The 17,926-nt window shown below is 47.5% G+C and overlaps 1 protein-coding gene across 5 annotated transcripts in view; it reads left to right on the plus strand.

Annotated features, from left to right (window-relative positions):
• Window positions 1–1,017: 1,017 nt before the first annotated feature.
• Window positions 1,018–17,926, plus strand: part of NTRK2 (neurotrophic receptor tyrosine kinase 2) — a 327,279-nt gene continuing 310,370 nt past the window's right edge. For all 5 annotated transcript variants that reach the window (XM_082695217.1, XM_082695218.1, XM_082695219.1 and 2 more), the window contains exons 1-4: window positions 1,018–1,337; window positions 1,868–1,989; window positions 2,248–2,471; window positions 2,963–3,536. In XM_082695217.1, coding sequence (XP_082551343.1) covers window positions 3,325–3,536 — 212 coding nt within the window. In that variant the 5' untranslated portion in view covers window positions 1,018–1,337; window positions 1,868–1,989; window positions 2,248–2,471; window positions 2,963–3,324. The remainder of the gene's footprint in view (window positions 1,338–1,867; window positions 1,990–2,247; window positions 2,472–2,962; window positions 3,537–17,926) is intronic.

Here is a 17,926-nt window from a genome sequence, read left to right on the forward strand (position 1 = left end):
TGGTCTATTAAACAACGGTAGGTACTATGGAAAAACAGCAGTGTGTGTGCAGGAAGTGTGATTAGAAGTGGGGCAGCCAGTTCTAATTTCAAGTGGGAGATAGTGGGGTATGTTTAGAATCTAAATATAATAGTATATCTAAAAATGTTATACAAATTCTAAAATTATTCCAACATAATTAGAATCTGGTCCGCAAACCACTCTGAAACCGTACGTTCTTGGGCTGCTGCACTGACACTTTGCAGCCACTAGGGCGCAAATGAGCCATTTCTGAGAAAATTAGGATGAGGGTGGGGGTGTGAGAGAGACGTCGGTAATTAGGTACACACCCTCCCCCAGGTGTTCCGCAGGGGCAGCTCCGTGAGGGGTACTGGCAAGACAGGTGGGAGAGTGTTACTGTGTGTCCTGGACCAAGACAATTAGCACATCCTCACCCAGCAGGGGTGGGGGCCGAGCTGAGAAATGAACTTCAGCCCGGCGGTTCACACGATGCTTGTCACAGCTGAGTGATGGTGGAAAGAGGCAGACCTGTGGGCCTTGTCTTCCGGCCCTGCAACGAGATTTTGGGGGCGCTGCGCGAGGATTACCGCGGTTACACTCAGCGCCCCGGGTTTGTACAAAAGCGCCCTCCCCCCACGCCAAAATGCCTTCCGTTCCCTTGTAATATTTAAGGTATAACCAATATGTAAGCTTTCACCTTGACGTTCGGGTTTGCGGATCCTTCCCACCCTCAGCCTCTGCGAGAAGATCGGTGACCATTCCTATCTTTTGGGCGAGAGCCCATCCTGCCTCTCCTTCTGGAGCCGAGCGCTGCCCGCCTTTTTCCAGGGCAGGAGCTCCGCTAGGCAGGGAGAGCGGCGTGCTGGCGGGCAGGGGCGCGCACGCGGGGGGCGCCGCTGGTTGCGCATCTGGCGCCAGAGCGCGCCCCCCGCGCAGTGCCCGCCACGGCCACCGCGGAGGGTTGAGGCTCCGGAGCGTGCGGGGCGCTCTCTCCCCGCGCGGGGGCACCAGAGCCCTCGGAAGTGTCAGGCACTGCGGTGCATTTTCCCAGTTCCCTTTTAAATGACTGCGGAAAAACAGACTCTCCGAGCCGCAAATGGGGAAGACGGATTCTCAGACAAGGCTTGCGAATGCCCCGCAGCCATCGTTTAACTGCGCCCGCAGAGCAGTTACGGTTTGTTACCCGACCCTCCCGGATTGCCTCGTTTGTCCCTAGTGAGACCCCGAGGCTCTGTCCGCGCCGGGCTTGTCGGTAGCTGGATGCTTGTCGTGCTCTGGGCAGCGCGGACGCAGGGCACGCGTTCGCGCACACCCGCGCACACACGAAATCGCGCAAGGTACGGCAGGGGAGCAAGGGCTCGGGGTGCCCCGCGGGGGCGGAGGTGGGCATCGCGGGGAGTGAAGCGACAATCTGGGAACGGCTGAATCCTGCCAGACTGAAGGATGAGAGAAAATGACGCGGCGCCACACATCGGACAGGCCAGGGTTGCTGCCGCGCATTTAGGGAACCCAGTACGCGTCAGGCGCACTCCCTTCCCCTCACATGTCTCTATTTCCCCGGCGTGTGATGCCGGAACACGGCAGGAAAAAGACCCACTTAGAGAGCCAGAGTTGCATTTGGAGACTCCCCTCCCTCTGCAAAAGCACCAACAGGAAGACCCTCCAAAACCACCGATCTCCAAATAGATGGCCCGGAATGGGGGCGGCTATCCCTGGTTACCAATGCTGAACACGTTTTGGTGTTTACAATATTTATTTATTTTTAGGCTGGCTCGCCCTCCCTTTTAGGCAGGATGGGAAAGGAGAACGCAGCGGGGAGGGAGAGGGGAGGGAGGATTCCTATAATAAGAATCAGCGCATTTTTCAGAGCTGAACCGAGCCCGGTTTCCATTTCAAAAAAGGAGACAGCCTCTACTGCGATGGTAGAAGAGACCGCGGTGTGAATTAGGGACTGAGAGGCGTCGAGCCGTGGAACGGTCCATCTCGGAGGTACCTGGATCTCAGGGCACACGCGCGCGCGCACACACACACACACACACACAGGCGCGCGCGTCTACCCAGCCAGGATGTGTGCGTGTGTGCGCGTGTATGAACTCCCACATGCTGCTGCTGTCTGCTCCTGGCCAGTGGCACCGATGCCTCCCTCCTCCCCGCTCGCCCCCAGATTCCCCTCCCCTCCCCGTTGCTTTTGTCTGGAGGGTGTTATGGGTTTGTGTGTGTATGAGCGTGTGTGTTTTTGGATTTCAGACTAATTTTCTGGAGTTTCTGCCCCTGCTCTGCGTCAGCCCTCACGTCACTTCGCCAGCAGTAGCAGAGGCGGCGGCGGCGGCGGCGGCGGCGGCGGCTCCCGGAATTGGGTTGGAGCAGGAGCCTCGCTCGCTCCTTCGCTCGCGCTCTCCGCGCTCAGTGCCCGGCGGCAGGAAGAGCCTGCACCCAGGCGCCGCCGGCGGGCGGTAGGCGCCGGAGCCCGGGTGAGCAGCACGGACAGTGCCCTCCGGCGTCTGGCCCTCGCCGTCCCCCGCCCTCCCCCCATTTCCCCGGGCGGCCGTGGCGGCTCCCCAGGTGGTACGCGCCGCGCCACCTGCCCGCGCCCCTTGAGCCCAGCGGCCGTGGCGGATTCTGCAGCATCATTGGGGGCCCCCGTCGCGGAGCCATCGCCGCCGCCGGCAGTGTCCGCGTACCCCCTTAAAGGGTCCTTCTCCCGGCCTGTGCCATGGAATCCTGTCTCGGGGACCCTTGCCCTGTTTCCCCCTCCCTCGACCTCAGGCTTGTTGGGTGTGTGGGGGGGGGGGGGTTCGGTGGTCCCGGCAGCATCAGTGCCATCGAGGGGGAAGTTTATTTCTGGGGCTGGAGCTGGACACGCATTCATCCACAGTCCCCTGGCTGGGGTCGGGGTGGGGGTGCGGCGAGCGCGCTGTAAGGGGTCCTGCGCTCAGTCTCACGCGTATCTGTTTGTCCTCAGCCCCGAGGTGCGTCCCGGATCCCAGTGCGCGTCTAGCAAGGAGCCTGCGTCCCGGGGAGTGCCGGCAGCGCCGCCGGCCGGTGCTCGGCGCGCCGGGCCATGCAGCGGCGGCCGCGGCCGAGCTCGAAGCGGCGGTAGCGCCCCCTGTGAGGCAGCCGGAGATGCCCCGGCCACAGTGAACGGTGCCGACCGCCAGGACACGCTCAGCGACGGACACGCTCGGCTCTGCGCTTCCGCGACAGTCACCGGGGCGAGGGAGCGGCGAGCGCGGCACAGGCCGCCCGGCAGGGGCAGGGGAGGCCGGCCGGTGCAGCGCGGGGACACGTACTCAGTCCGACTCGGGCTGGCACTGGCGGCTAGGGATGTCGTCCTGGACGAGGTGGCATGGACCCGCCATGGCGCGGCTCTGGGGCTTCTGCTGGCTGGTTGTGGGCTTCTGGAGGGCCGCTCTTGCCTGTCCCACGTCCTGCAAATGCAGCACCTCCCGAATCTGGTGCAGCGACCCTTCTCCGGGCATCGTAGCATTTCCGAGGTTGGAGCCTAACAGTGCAGACCCCGAGAACATCACGGAAATGTGAGTTCCTGGAGGTGCTCTTCCTCCTTCCTTTTCTCCTCGCCCCTTGGGCTGGGGCTGGCCCGGCATGTCTGTCCGGGACATGAATGCTGTCTCAAGTCTGGGGAGAAGTCAGACATACAGGGGAGATGCGGGGCTGGGCCATCTGTCAGTTACCTGTTTATCTGGCTTGGGGCTGCTAACGCGGGGAGCAGGGGACAGTTGAAAATAAGTTTTAAGTATACCGTGTGTGTCAATAACATAAATATATACGTTCTTTTCAGGGAGGGATTCCATATACACTTTATTTCAAAGCCCTGCTGGGTGTGCTTTAGGCTTTCCTTATGCAATAACTTAGTTTTGGACATTTTTCTTTCCTAAGGTGCTGAGTGTATGCTGGGTTCTAAGTTCCAGTAATATTTACTAGGAAGGAGGTTAAAATAATGAACTTTTGGAAATCTGTGGAAGGAGGTTAGAGTCGCCCCCTGAACATCATTCGCTGAGGATTGGAGTTCACTGGTTTCCCTTTCCATTTTATAGATCAGATTTTTGTCAGGAGATGGCATCCAGAGCTAGCCTGGAAAATGGTCTGTAAGAGGAGAAGTTCTGAGTGTTGAAATGCTCTCTCTTGAAAGGGAAAATGTGCTCGTCGGAAGCCTAAAAGCCTGGTCTGATTTAATTTGGACTTGACTTCCCAGAGATATAATTTTGAGACCATTTGGATCATAAATCTCAATTGGCCATTGAATACTATACCAGGACTAGGTCGGATGATAAAGTAGTGTGTAGAATTCTGCCTTCAGCATGGGACGGACCCCTGTGTCCCTGGAAATGTCTGAGCTCTGATGCAGGAGCCGAATCGTGTATTTCTGTCCTCCTGCTCTGAGGGCTTGTGACAAATACATTACCAAGTGGGAATTCAACAGTGCCTTCCTCAGCATTCCCTGTCACCCCTCCTAGAGGTGTCTTTTCTCCCCTTAGGGACTTGGTTGTTGCCTACATTTCACTGGCATGAGATTGTATTCATCCGTGCAGAGGATCGCAAGGCAAAGTTTCTCCCGGTTTTCCTTACAGTGTTCTGTGCTCAAATAAGCAGCCTTGAAAGTAGGGCTTGGGCTGTGGCCTTCCGGTTGGCGAGTGCGCATGCTTTTTTTCCTCCCCAGAAAACGCACACCCTGTTTCTGCCAACGTAGTTGACTGAGATAACCTGTTTTTAATGTAAGTAAGAGACCTTCCTAGCCTCTGTTGTTTGTTCTGCTGGGGATGCTCATGTTCTAAGGCTCGGGCAGAAGGAAATGGCAGCAGCACAGAGGGGAATGTGCAGGCCTAGCAGAGCTGAGATGTGCTGGGAGGAACCAACTGTCAGGCTGGATCCAGGAGGCTGGGATCTGGGTGTTTTTTTTTTTTTTTTTTCTTCTTCTTCTTCTTTTTTGGCCAGGATCGGAGCAGGCAGAACTGGAGAGGAAGGGTGGGTAGGGCCCCAACTGTGCTGGCCCTGGTTGGCCTGGTCAAAGTGTCTGTGGCCTTTTATCAGGATCTGTGTCTTTTTCATGAGATGGGGAGTCCGTAGTCAGATGGAGGAAGCCATATGGAATTTAGAGCCCTTTGGACTATTTCGAGACCAGGGAGAGTGCCTTTATACAGTGAGATGTCTTGTTTTGTTGGTGGTGGTTTTGAAATTCTGTATTCGATGATGCATCTATAATGAAGGAAGAAAGGAGATCGAGCCAATCATTTTCACTCTAACATTTTTTTTTCACTGTAATATTTTTAAGGCCCTAATCGGGGAAAAGGAAAATAAAACTCCCTTTAAGTATAAAAAACACTGTTTTAAACCTTAGTGGTCTTAGCTGCCTGGTGTTAATGAAATCAATAGATTTGAGCTGAGCTTTCTTCTATCAGCTCTCACAACTGCTATTTTTTTCTGTAATACCTGATGGCAGGTTCCCACCTCCAGGCTTAAAAGAAAAAAAAAAGGATGCTTTTTTATTTTTACCAAAGTGTTTGTTGTCAGTGGCACTCCTCATTTCTTCTGTTATTTATTTATTTATTTTTCTTTTGGTTGGAAAACCCGCTGAGATCGAGATCATGGGGGAGGTGTGTAGGGTTAGTGTTTGGGCTGGGGAATTACATTCCTTAGTGACACTGACAAGGGCTGCTACATATAAGTTCTGGGGAAAAGTCTGTGCTCAGCTCTGCCCCTCCGCTTGGTCTGAGCCCAGCGGGTTTGTGCACTAGGGGCTTGTGAAATGTATCGAAATCCTTGTTTGGAAAGCACTTCGTATGATTATTTTGAATTCTGCTGTTTTGATATCAAAATGACATCAGTGGATGAGCTTGTTTCCGTCATCTATATATGACACCATCTGGCTCTTTTTCTTACATATTAATATTTGTTTGAACAGCTTTTGCATTCTTGGCCAGTGGATACCAGCTACAGTTGGAACCAAATTACAGTTTTTTATTTCTTTTTTTACTTTGTTATGAGACCCAATGGTATTCCTAAAATAACCTGGTTGAAAGTTCCAGTTTAATGGTGCTTAGCCGAAACTTCCCGTTTCTCTTTTTTTCAATAGGAAAAATGGAAGTAAATAAACTATAGTTAGAACTTGCTGAAGCATCAGCTTACTATACCATTTAAAAATGGTCTATCAGTTGATATCCAAACACTTGGGGAAAAGTACACCACGGCACTCTTTGCGTTCAGACAGAGCCCATGGTAGAACATTCTAAAACTGTGCGTAGATTTATTAAGAGGGAGAGTTTTATTTTTTTGCTTCTACGTGCATATTGTAAGCCAAGCTGACATTTCATTTTTAGAGTCATTGTTTGAGCCTGTTTTATCAGAATTCTGTCCTAGTAATCTGTCATATACTCTTTACTCACCAACATGATCTGTTTCCTTATATCTCTCTTGTCTCTGTCCACAGAGACCTGCCCAACATCATACTGCTGCTTACACCCGCTTCTGTTACTCTGAGATGGTTATACCAAAGCCATGCTAGATTAAATCTAAAACCAGTACCATCGTCCCATGTAAGTGGGATTCAAGAATCAAGCCTGTTGTTGGAGTTATGTAACTGGCTATTGGATCTCTGTTGTATCAGGTGCCAAAATGTACTGCAAAGGACAAGTTCTGTCTCAGTCAAGTGCTAAAAGACATGGCTAAGATACAGCGTACATTTTTTTTTTTAATTGAGGTCAAAAACACCTAATATAAAGTGTACCATCTTAACCATCTTTCAGTGTATCATTAAGTAGCAGGAAGTGTTAAGTTTATTTATCTGGTGGTGAAAGGGGGCATTTGTTTTTACATTGCTCCTATTTTATGGAGTTCAGTGATGGCCTTTTTCCTCTGAATTTTTTGGAGGGTAGTTTCTGATTTGGGGATCATATTTGGAGACAAGTATAATATTTTTCCTCTTAGTACAACATAAATAGCTTTTACTGCCAGAGCCTCTATGTGCAATAAATTGTTGGCTTGGTTAAGCGACTGTAATGTGATGTCATTAATACATTGATTTTGGCCCCCTCACCTTAGTAAGCTTTTCCACTGCAATTAATTGTACTAGAAACAATTATCTTGGCATTCGGAAGGATTCGGTGAGAGGCACCCATTTTTATTACTCTGATTTTTATCTCTCAGCCCCTCCGCTGGGGGTTCTAGAACTGTGGATTGTGCTTTCCATGCATTTAAGATGCGCAGAGTAAGTTTTGAGTGTGGTTGCATAAGCCACACCGGACTTGTTAATAAATAAGGCAGTCTAATTTGCATCACTAACACAACTTGCAAGTTGGAGTTGAAAAAACACAATCTTCCGATTGGAGGTATTTACAGAATTCAGCTCAGTACAACCATTTGAAGCCTCCTTGGTTTTAGCTCTTCGATCTCTGCATTAAGGAGGTTTTCATTACACTGGGTAAAACAATTAAAAAGGCCCTCGACCCTTCTGACCCTACTTTCTCCCCCTCCCGCTTCCCATCACCTCTCATTGACTATACAGGAAAATGTGTTTGATTTTTTTTTTTTTCCTCCGAAAAGTGATATTTCCTTATGGGAATTTAGAGCACTAGAATTAGGGGAAGGGCCTGGGTTATGTGTTATTACAAGCAAGTAATGGGAAGTTGAGATAATGTGGTCACAGTTCCCCAGAGCTGAGTCTAGTTCTGTTTAAAATCTTTCACTGTTTCTATCCCATAAACCTCTATTTGTGTCTGTTTCAGTATTCCCTTGTAAAGACGTTTTTCTAAGCTGAGAAGTTGGCTGGACAGCTAAGAATTGAGGTCTCTTTCTCCCCAGGAACATTCTGTATGATCTCTTTGACTATATCTGGGTCGTCAGAGTATAAAACCTAGAGTTCTTGTTGAGCTGGGGAAAGAGGATTCCTTTCTTTTCTCTTTTCCTTTTTTTGTTTTTTGTTTTCCTGTTTCTGTTTTTGTTTTTGTTTGGCCTTTGGTACTAAGCAAGTGCCCTCAGTGTTAACTCATTGCTCATCTTGGCTTTTAGGGAAAAGAAAACACTATTAAACCGGTACTGAACACCACACACTGACATTAGCCCTCAGACTAGCTTACTATGTCTCTAGAGAGCTTCTTGTAGCTTCCAAAGCCATAGGGTAGAATGTGGCCTTGAACCTGCTGGCCCTTGGTGCAATGCCAAGTTCTGGTGCCTCTTGGTGTTTATGGATAAACTGGATGGTTTGGGGGAGAGATTATTCTGACAGGCACTTTTTTTTTTTTTTTTCATTTGGTGTGTGTGAGAGAGAAAAGGAGAAGGGAACACCCCCCCCCCCCCATGAACCTTGGGTTAATAGCTGATTGACCATTTTCATAATCTACTTGGTCTAGTTAGTTTAACTTGCTAATCCTACCCCCCAGGTGGCAGAGGTCTGAGCCCTGCAGTGGCCTGATCATTTTCACTCCACTTTTGATTGCTGATCGATCTCCATTAAAGAAGGCAAAGAGCTCCCATAATCAGGGTGCCTTCTTACCACTTTGGTCTCTGGGCTGTCCAAGGGACCAGGAAGTCAGTAAATATTGATCTGGGTGATGAAGAAGTGAGTGCTTGTGAGTGTTATAAAGCTGGGAAGGAAAGTAACACTTAGGTGCTGAGTTTACCTGTTGAAAAAAGAAAAACAGAATGAAAATCCAAATGTCACAGAGAGCTGGAAACAGGAGTGATCTGATCTTGAAGCAGCCCCTTACTCTCTAGGCCTGAGCTTGTCAGATGTAAACCAAAGGTGTTTGATTCCCGTGCTCAGCCACGTTTCTCCTGGCTCTGAGGTTCCACCAACTTTCAGTTATGGAGATCACGTGGTTTGTACATCAGTTAAGAAGCAGAGGGTGTTGTGAGAGTCTGAGGGCCTTTGGTGACAATGTCAGATGTGCCTGTGTTCAGTGTCTGCTCTGAATCTCCCCAAACTGGTGGCATGTTCGTGCTGGGCTGTGGAGTCCAAAGACACACACACACACACACACACACACACACACACACAGAGTCACCTAGAATTGGTACCACAGAAAGAGAAGGTCTCAGAAATGCTCGGTTCTAACCCCCTCTGCAGGAACCAGGCCCGGAAAGTCTAAGCTGTGGTACGTTAAAGACAGCACGGGTCCAGAAGCTCTTTCTCCTGACATTGAAAGGAAGGGGGCATGGCCCTTGCTTCAGGGTTCCTCCTTTTTTTTCTGCACCAGCGGACTAACCCCAACCGCGGCCCACCATTTTGGGAAGTGTCACGATGTGAAGACATGCTTAGTACTAGACCAAATCTGGGCCACGCTGTCTTTACTGGAGACAAAGCGTTTCAAAAGTGCCTGAGCTACGGACCCCAAAACAACGGTCTTACTTTCATGTTGAAAGAAATACATTTTTTTGTTTTGATGGCAGCGTTTGTTTTTGTTGTTTTTAAATTTCAAGGCTTTGTGGGGAGGGCAGAGAGGACCCGGCAGAACGCCAGCTGCTGCCCCTGGAGCCTTTGCCACCGTCAAGGGTGGCTGTGTCAGTGGAGGCCCCCCCAGACCTTGTGCCCGTCTTCCCTCCTGTGCAAGACCAGTGGCCAGAGTGTACTCATTCTTTCCTGCCTTCTCTTTTTGCCACTGACTTCTCTCTTTGCTCAGGACTGATGGCTGGGCTCAATGACTAGCCACTGACAAGCTTAAAGACTGTTGACTCACATGTAGAATTATTACCCGCCAGTATCTCGCTTCGGGCTCTGTTTGCTCAGCCCCACTTGCTCAAATTTGGCACAAGAGTAGAAGCAGTTTTAGGAGAAGTGTAGAGAGCTTCCAATAAATGTTCACAAGTTAAGCGGCATGGCGGTGGGAAGGAGGTGGACTTGGGGCTTCTCCCCATGGTACCCATCATCCTCTCCACCTGCTCCATGCGTTAGATTATCAAGAGATCAACGATTTGTGTGCCCTTGGGCATATGGCATCCTCTCCTAGAGAATAAAAATGGTAACAATTACACACCATCTAGAATCTCTTTTCTACTGCAAATGAGGACCTATTGCTGCTATTCCATACCCCATGTTTTCCTATAAAGTTCATATCCCAACAGCCCTTGGGGCACACAGACACACACACACCAGGACCCTCTGTGTGTATGTGATGTGTGTGGAGATGGAAACATACGTATAAAACTCCACTAGGTGTAGTCCTCTCAGATTTAATTATCTGAAAGTGTAAAATTTTCCTAATAATTTAGGATTTACTTCCTGAAACCATCTAGACGTTTTTCTTTTTCTCTTGAGCTGTAACTGGCACACAATATTAGTTTCAGGTGTACAACATAATGATTTGATATTTCTGTATATCGTCAAACAATCGCCACCGTGAGTCTAGTCTTGAGATGAGAACATGGAAGATCTATTCTGTTCTCTCCATAACTTTCAAATATACAACACGGTATTAATCGTAGTCACCATACTGTACATGATCTCCCCCAGGCTTTTAATTTTGTTTTAATCATTCTGGACTTCTTTTGATGAGAACTTGAGTGAAGAAGGGAGTGTTAGTCCTTTGATGCCATTACCCAACCTGGCTACTTATGACCCATCGTGTCTGTCCTCTGTGATCACTTCTCAGCATCAACAAAAGAATGCAGTGTTTGGGGACATTTCTACAAGGGTGTAATTTAAATAAAAAGATGGTCGAACTTTGGTTTCATCCTCTAAACATAGCACACTCTCAAAAAGGAGGCTCTTCTAAACTCCAGGTCTTGCCACCAGTTGCCCTGTTTTGTGTGCCCTCCCCCTTTTCCCCCATCCTTTCTTGCAAGGTGGCAGGGGGGCCTGGCCCCGAATTCTCTGACAGTCCCTTGCTTCCCATCTCAAGCCTCGGTGCACCCATCCATGCAGTGCGTGAACAGGGCTGGGCAGGGCTGGGCGAGTGAAAACACAGCATGATGGCCTCTGCATTCTCTGGCAGGCGCAGGCAGAGAAACCCCAGCGGAGCCCAAACCAGGACACCTTTATAGTTAGCTCCCAGGTTCAAGGTGGGGCTCTGCAGCGCCAGCCCAGTCTGAGGGTGGTGGCTGGTGGCAGATTTTGCTCCTGGACTGCTCCTGGGCTTCTTCCCTTGGTCACTCTTCTTTCTCCTTCCTCTGGTTCTGGTGGTATTTCTTATCCTCCTCCCCACTGCCCCCAATAAACACACACACACACACACACACACACACACACACACTCTTACACACACTCAGGCAGGCACCTGACTGTAAAGCCCCTTTAACGGATCATGAGGAAATGTTGGGTTGCAAGTCCTGTGGGTTGACCGTGACCTTTCCCACTGAACCTGATTTCATAAATTCAACACAGCTGGAGAAGCAGCAGTGTCCAGGAACCTGGCATGATTGGAAGGGGCACGGGGCGGTGAGGTGGGGTGTGGGTTTCACGTCCACACTTTCACAGCATCTGACCCGGCATCCCGGGGGAGCTGAAATGCTCAGAACACACATCCAGGGGCCGGTGTTCTGAGCAGATGTGAACATGTGGATTCGCCAATGTAATTACTGAAAAGTACATGAAGTACAGGTGGACAGTCCTGTTGAGTAAACTGTCCCCGATGGGGACCAAAAAAATCCTCTTTTTTTTTTTTTTTTTTGCTTACAATGCAGCAAAACCTTCCTACTTGGTGGGCTTGTTCCTAGTCTTGGTCCCTCTCTACGCATCTCTGCAGTACTGTGTGGGTGTGGTCTTCCTAAAATGCTGATCTAATTATGTCCCTGCTTCTAAAGGCCCTGGGTGCCTCCTGTTTGTCCTCGTTTTGTTTTTATTTTGTAGTTCCAAAGCAAACAACATTCGGATTGTCACTACATTGCTCCATAATAAGGCAGATAACAATCCCAAGGACCCAAACGCACAGATCAGCATTACAGTTGTTTCCTACACCAGTAGATCTATAAAGGAGAACTAACTAATTATAACTGGAAGCTTGCTGGGTGATGTTGGAATTAGAGCAAGGGCACTTAATTCTGCATTTAAAATGTTAAATGGCATTAAGCTAAGCTTGCCGGAGCCATCCATCTCCATAATGGGAGTGCCTTCACAAAGGGAATGCAGAGCTTGAAGTACTTTGGCCAGGACCTGTGTCCCCTGGATGGACACTCCTTTCTCTCTCCTTCATTTACTGCCCAGCACCAATTCTGAGTGACACGTTCTTTCTTTGGAAAGGTTAAGTGCCTTCAGCCAAGCCTTGCTCAAGCCTGGGAAACTTTCAGATTCATAAAGTGGTTTTGCACAACTTTTCTCTGAAATGCATTCATTTTACCATATGAAATTTTATTTGTGATTAGCTTTTTTAAAAAGTTATATTTGAACGTGATAAATGCAAACAGTGCAAAGGAATGTATCATGAAAAGTTAACCCCTCTCACCTCTCAGCTTCCTAGAAAGAGTCTACTCACAAACATGAGTGTATACATATGTCCTTTTTGTTTGTATATACATGAAAGCGTACTATACTCACTGTCCTGCAGGCTGGTGTTTTGTTTGCTTTTTTTTTTTTTAAAGATTTTATTTCTTTGTTTGATAGACAGAGATCACAAGTAGGCAGAGAGGCAGGCAAAGAGAGAGAGGGGGAAGCAGGCTTCCCGCTGAGCAGGGAGCCTGATACGGGGCTCGATCCCAGGACCCCGAGATCATGACCTGAGCGGAAGGTAGAGGCTTTAACCCACTGAGCCACCCAGGCGCCCCTGTTTTGTTTGCTTTTTACCTAAGGCTGTATCGTAAAAATGTTTCTCTATCAGCACATGTACATCATCAGCCTTAACTGTTCAAAGCCACTCAGTAGTACTCCATTGAAGGAATAGGCTTTTCTTCATTAACCAACCTCCATTTGAACAGCCTTGCACGCAAGTTCTTGCACACGTGCGTGATTTTATCTATAGGAAGAGTTCCTAGATTTTGAATTGCAGGGACATTTGTAAGATGTTTGTGATTTTTTACAGATACCAGCTGATGTGTCTGGCAAAGCGATCACATCATTTCATTCTCCCACTCAACCACGAAGCCCCTGTTCTTCTATCGCTAAGCTGTATTATTCGTTACCAAACCTTCTGACCTTTGTCGGTCCTATTCCTGGGCACTCGTATTCACCACTGCTTTATTTGACAATTCAGTAATTATGATCCGGGTTGAAAGTCTAGTTATTTGTATTCTTTTTCAGGGAACTATGTTTGTCTTATCCCTTAGCTATTTTCTTTATCTATTGGGTGGGTGGCCTTTGGAAAAGTGAATTCATGGGCTCCTTGGTGGCTCGGTAGGTGGAGCCTGTGTCCGCTACTCCTGGTTTGTGCTCAGGTCATGATCTCAGGGTCATGAGATCAAATCCTGCATTGGGCTCCACACTCAGTAGGGAGCCTGCTTAAGATTTTCTTTCTCTCCCCCTTTGCCTCTGACCCTCGACTTACACACTCTGTCTCTCTCTCTCAAATAAATAAATAAATCTATAAAGAAATGGAGTCACAAACTCTATTTAACAAAAAAGAAAATTTATACCTTTCCTAATGTTTTGCTTGTCTTCTGATGTTGGTTATGGCATTTCTTCTCTTTGGTATGTTTTTTGGTAGTGTATTTTATATATTTTAGTAGTAAATATATTGTATATTTTTTGGAGTAAAATTTATTATTTCCTTTATAGCTTCTGTGTTGTAAATGTGGCTACAAGTAGCCCCCCCCCCAGAGTATTAAAAAAGTCATTTTCTTCTACTACTTTCACTATTTCATATTTAAAGCTTTGCTCCATCTGGATTTTCAGCATACAAAGAGGAAGGTAACAAAAAAAATAGTTTTGTGATTTTTTTTTCAAGATAGTTAAATCAGGTCTCTTGGTGCTGTAGATTATATAATTCTACCTGTCCCCCAGTAATTTCAACTAACAATTTGGGCCATTTTAGGATCTATCCATTATGCTAACCAGTCTGTTTATTTACTTGTCAGCACTATACTTTTAATCTCCTAAAGCTTTATATTATTATTATTTTTTCTATTCAAGGTATTAGTCTTTCTCACTAGTCTTTTCTTTCAGAATGTTCAGTTATTTTTGCATGATAATTTTTCCATACAGACTGTAGGAATTGCTTGCCTAGCTCTCCCCACATTGTGTTGGTGTTTTAAACGAAGACAGCATTACATTTATATATTTAGGCCAGTCTTAATGAGTCTGAAAAGCACTGGATCTTCAAATTCAAACCTCTTGTCTCCTATCTTGCCTTTTCCTTTGTTCGGTGAGATAATACAGCCTCTCTGAGCTTTGGGTTCCCCTGTTGGAGCTATGCTCTTACTGAATTCTCTGGCTTCTGCCTGAGACACCCCCCCACCCCCCCACCCCGCCTTCTGTCTCTGGCTAAATTCCCCTGCCTCCCTGCCTCTGGGCTGTGTCCCCACCCTGTGCCCTCTCCCAACTCCGGAACAGGTCACTTAGCGACATAAATGCATGCCTGGCTTCCAATCAGTACACACCACGAGGACATAAGTGACATGAAGGTGAGGACCACGTGCATCTTGGTCACACTCTTCCCCAGCACCCAGCTCAGTGCCCTAGATCTCTGCCTCGTACACGGACACGTGGACGTATAGACGTGCGTGCGTGCACTCCCCTACACATCTATCATTGAGATTTCCGAGTGAGAGCACGTACTAGCTGTCCTTTGGGCTGTCAGTTAGGGAGATTTCTAGCCATGACTTTTTAGACATCGGGTTAAGATGTTTGTTGGAATAAGTAACCTTTATGGAATTAAATACCACAACGCTGATTCATGCACAGTAAAAAAAAAAAAAAAAAAAAAAAATCAGTTTACTGTAGAGACATAGTGTAGTTATAGCTGGAAAGGAAGAAAGACGAAGCTTTGCTGGGGCAGGCATCTTGTGTATCCAACAGGAGGAAGGAGGGACAGAGAAGAAATGGGAGGCTGAGGGCAAGCAGATGACGAAAGGGGCACAACAGGCCAACTCAATACCAGAGGCAGATCCGGGGGAAAAGAATCATTCTAGGGACATCTGATCTCCAGCAAACAAATAGGTCTAATGAGAAAGATCTGTGGTTTTTCTGTTGTGTAAGAGCTGAGAATGGCTATCCCTGTGGCTCAGTTACAGTTTTCCCTGTGACGGCCTTTATAGTGCTTCACTTACAAAGTGATTCTGGTGTGAGGTTGCAGATGTGATTTATCCTCCTTTTCCAATGGCTTGTAGAGGCTCTTCATTTTTCTTAAAGTACTGCAGACATCAGGAATATAAAAAAGATAGTGTGTCAAATCCAGTTGAACGCAGCATCCGATACATATACTTTTGTGTCTTTGCAATCAAGGTGCATTGGGCTGATCCTGTGAATGTTCCGTGGGACTTCCTTTATATTTATAATAATTAACACTATCAGGCATCTCGAAATTTTGATCGTTGTTTGTGAAACCGATCATAAAACAACTGATAGACATATGAGATTGGGAGTCTTTTAAAATAGAGTGGGGAAGTATATAGGTGAACAGATTGTGTTGAATAATCCAAAAAGATAATTCCCCCTTGAGATAAATAACATCCATTTATTTATGTTTATGAGCTGCAGTATGTTCATAATATACATACAAATGAAAATAGTTTAGACTCCATGTGTATTTTGAAAGTTAAATTTTTAAAAAGGAATGAGCATTGTGGAACCAACACATGATGTTTACGTCTCATGAGAAAAGTCGTAGTTCTGGTTGAGTCATTGGCTCTCATGGTGACCCTCTGGGGGTGAACCTACCATTTCATTTATTCTTTCGTGAAATTTCTCTCTCACTAATGAAGAGTGTCTTCTGGCATGTTGCGGGCACTCTTGAGCTTTTTATTTGCCTCAGTCTACCCTAGAAAGTCTTTCCTCTCCTTTCATTGTGTTTTATACAGTTCAGGGGACAAAAGATACTCTGTTGACAAAGTCCCTTTTCCCACAGGTGGCTGAGTTGGAGGACAGCAGTGGACTGTTTATACATATATGTGTTGATCGATTGGTCAATTCATTCATTTATTCAGTCAGTGAGTCGGTCAACAAATATGTTTTTGAACATGTCCTGCCGACCAGGCATTTTTCTAGGTCCTGAGTAACAAGACTGAGGCCAGCTCCCAATTTTATACGGCTTGTTGAAGGGCACCAGTGGGGGTCCCCAGTCAGGTCACTCCCCACCCTCCTCTCTAGAAGTTCTGAGGAGAGTCTAGCCTGTACGTTAAAGGGTTCACAATTAGAATGAGAGAGACACCACACCACCACAGACAGCAGCCCCCACACTGCTGTCCCCAGGAGTGTGTCTAACAATAGCACGGCTACACCCTCGGGAGGACAGACTTACAGAGAAGGCCTGTATCAGCTCTGGGAATGGACTCAGGGTTCTTAGGTGGGGAATTCTGGAATCCTCCTAAGTCAACCAGGAAAAGTGTAAGAGCATCCTGTCTGCTCCTAGACTCATTATGTCATCTGGAGGAACTTGGCTGGAGGACCACCAGAGAGAGAGCCACTAATGTCCCTGGACACTGCCCAGAGCAAAGGAAAATGCCTTCTGGGCCTCTGCCCTGGGGATCTGACCTCTGCCTCAGTGTAGTTTTGGGCTGGGATGGCTCTGGAATAGAGGGGACTAATGCCATGGGAATGTGCATGGGGGGTGGGCAGGGTACCCAGACTGCTCCTGCCGTTGCCGTGGCCCTCTCCTCAGAGGGATTGTCAAGCAACAAGGCTCCATGTTTCCAGCAAGGACAGCGTGGAGATCCACCCCCCCCCCCCCCCCCCCGCCGCCCAACCATATCATCAGCTTTGAGCTATCACAGACCCAGAAAGACTGGCCAAGCCCAGATCTGTCCCCAGCAGCGAATGGGGACTGTTCAATGTCAGTAGTTACCAGCTCCCACCTTTCTCTTTTTCCCATACAGATTTTTAAATGTCCCCTGAAAGGTCTAGATCTGAATGCAATATTTTAAGAATCAGCTTATTATGGCTGAATATATATATGTGTGTTTGTTTGTTTGTTTGTTTGTTTGTTTTTAGTGGTACCCTAGGAGGATCCTGGGATTCTGCAAACTGTGTCTAAAAGTCCCTTTCCTCATCATTTCTTTTCCCGAATTGAGAAATCACTGAAAATGTCCATTGGCAGACAGAGGAGGGTCAACAATGTAATTTGTCATTTTCTTCGGGGCTTTGTGTCAGGGAGGGATGCAGGCTGGCAGGTAGGGTCGCTTGGTGGGTGGAGAGCCCCTCCGTGGTGCTGGTCTGCCCCACGACTTTGGATGAGTTACTCAAGTTCTCTGTGTCTCCGTTTCCCCATCTGTCAAAGTGGACAATCAGAACCTTTCTCATGGGGTTTCTGTGAAGTTAAAATGAGCTGACACATGTAAAATGTTCATACCTAAAACATAAAGCTGGGGTGTTTTTATTTTGTGTGGGTCTTCGTGACTATATTCTGAAGGACAGTAGGCTCCCTGGGGCTAGGGAGCTGGGAAAGGCCAGAGAATCTGCCTGGATCATGGCACTGGACAGGCGCTGGGGTTAAGAGGACAGAGGTAAAGGGCGTTGGCTCCCTTTAGTGCAACTGTTGCCCTTTTGCTTTTGCTGTGACTCTCCAATGTGGGACCCGGCACGCTCCGCCGAGTGGGACATGGACCCTTGGTGCGCTGAGCAGTCCAGGCTCTGCTGTAGCTATTATTCAGGTCACACTCTTTGTTCTGCAACTTTGTTTTGTTCTGTAGTCCTGGTCCATTTTATTTATTAGGCTGTTGATAACAGCTCCCTGGGAGTCTGGAGGTCATCAGTTACTTTGTACATCATTTTCTCTTTTAACTGTCTCTCTCACTCTTTAATTGTAAAACCTTTAAAAAGAAAGATCTTTTAAAACGTTGTGGTGGAATGACATGAAATTTACTATCTTAACCATTTTGTACGAGTATATTTCAG

The sequence above is a fragment of the Mustela nivalis genome (genome assembly GCF_964662115.1).
Source record: "Mustela nivalis genome assembly, chromosome: 13".
Taxonomy (NCBI): Eukaryota; Metazoa; Chordata; class Mammalia; order Carnivora; family Mustelidae; genus Mustela; species Mustela nivalis.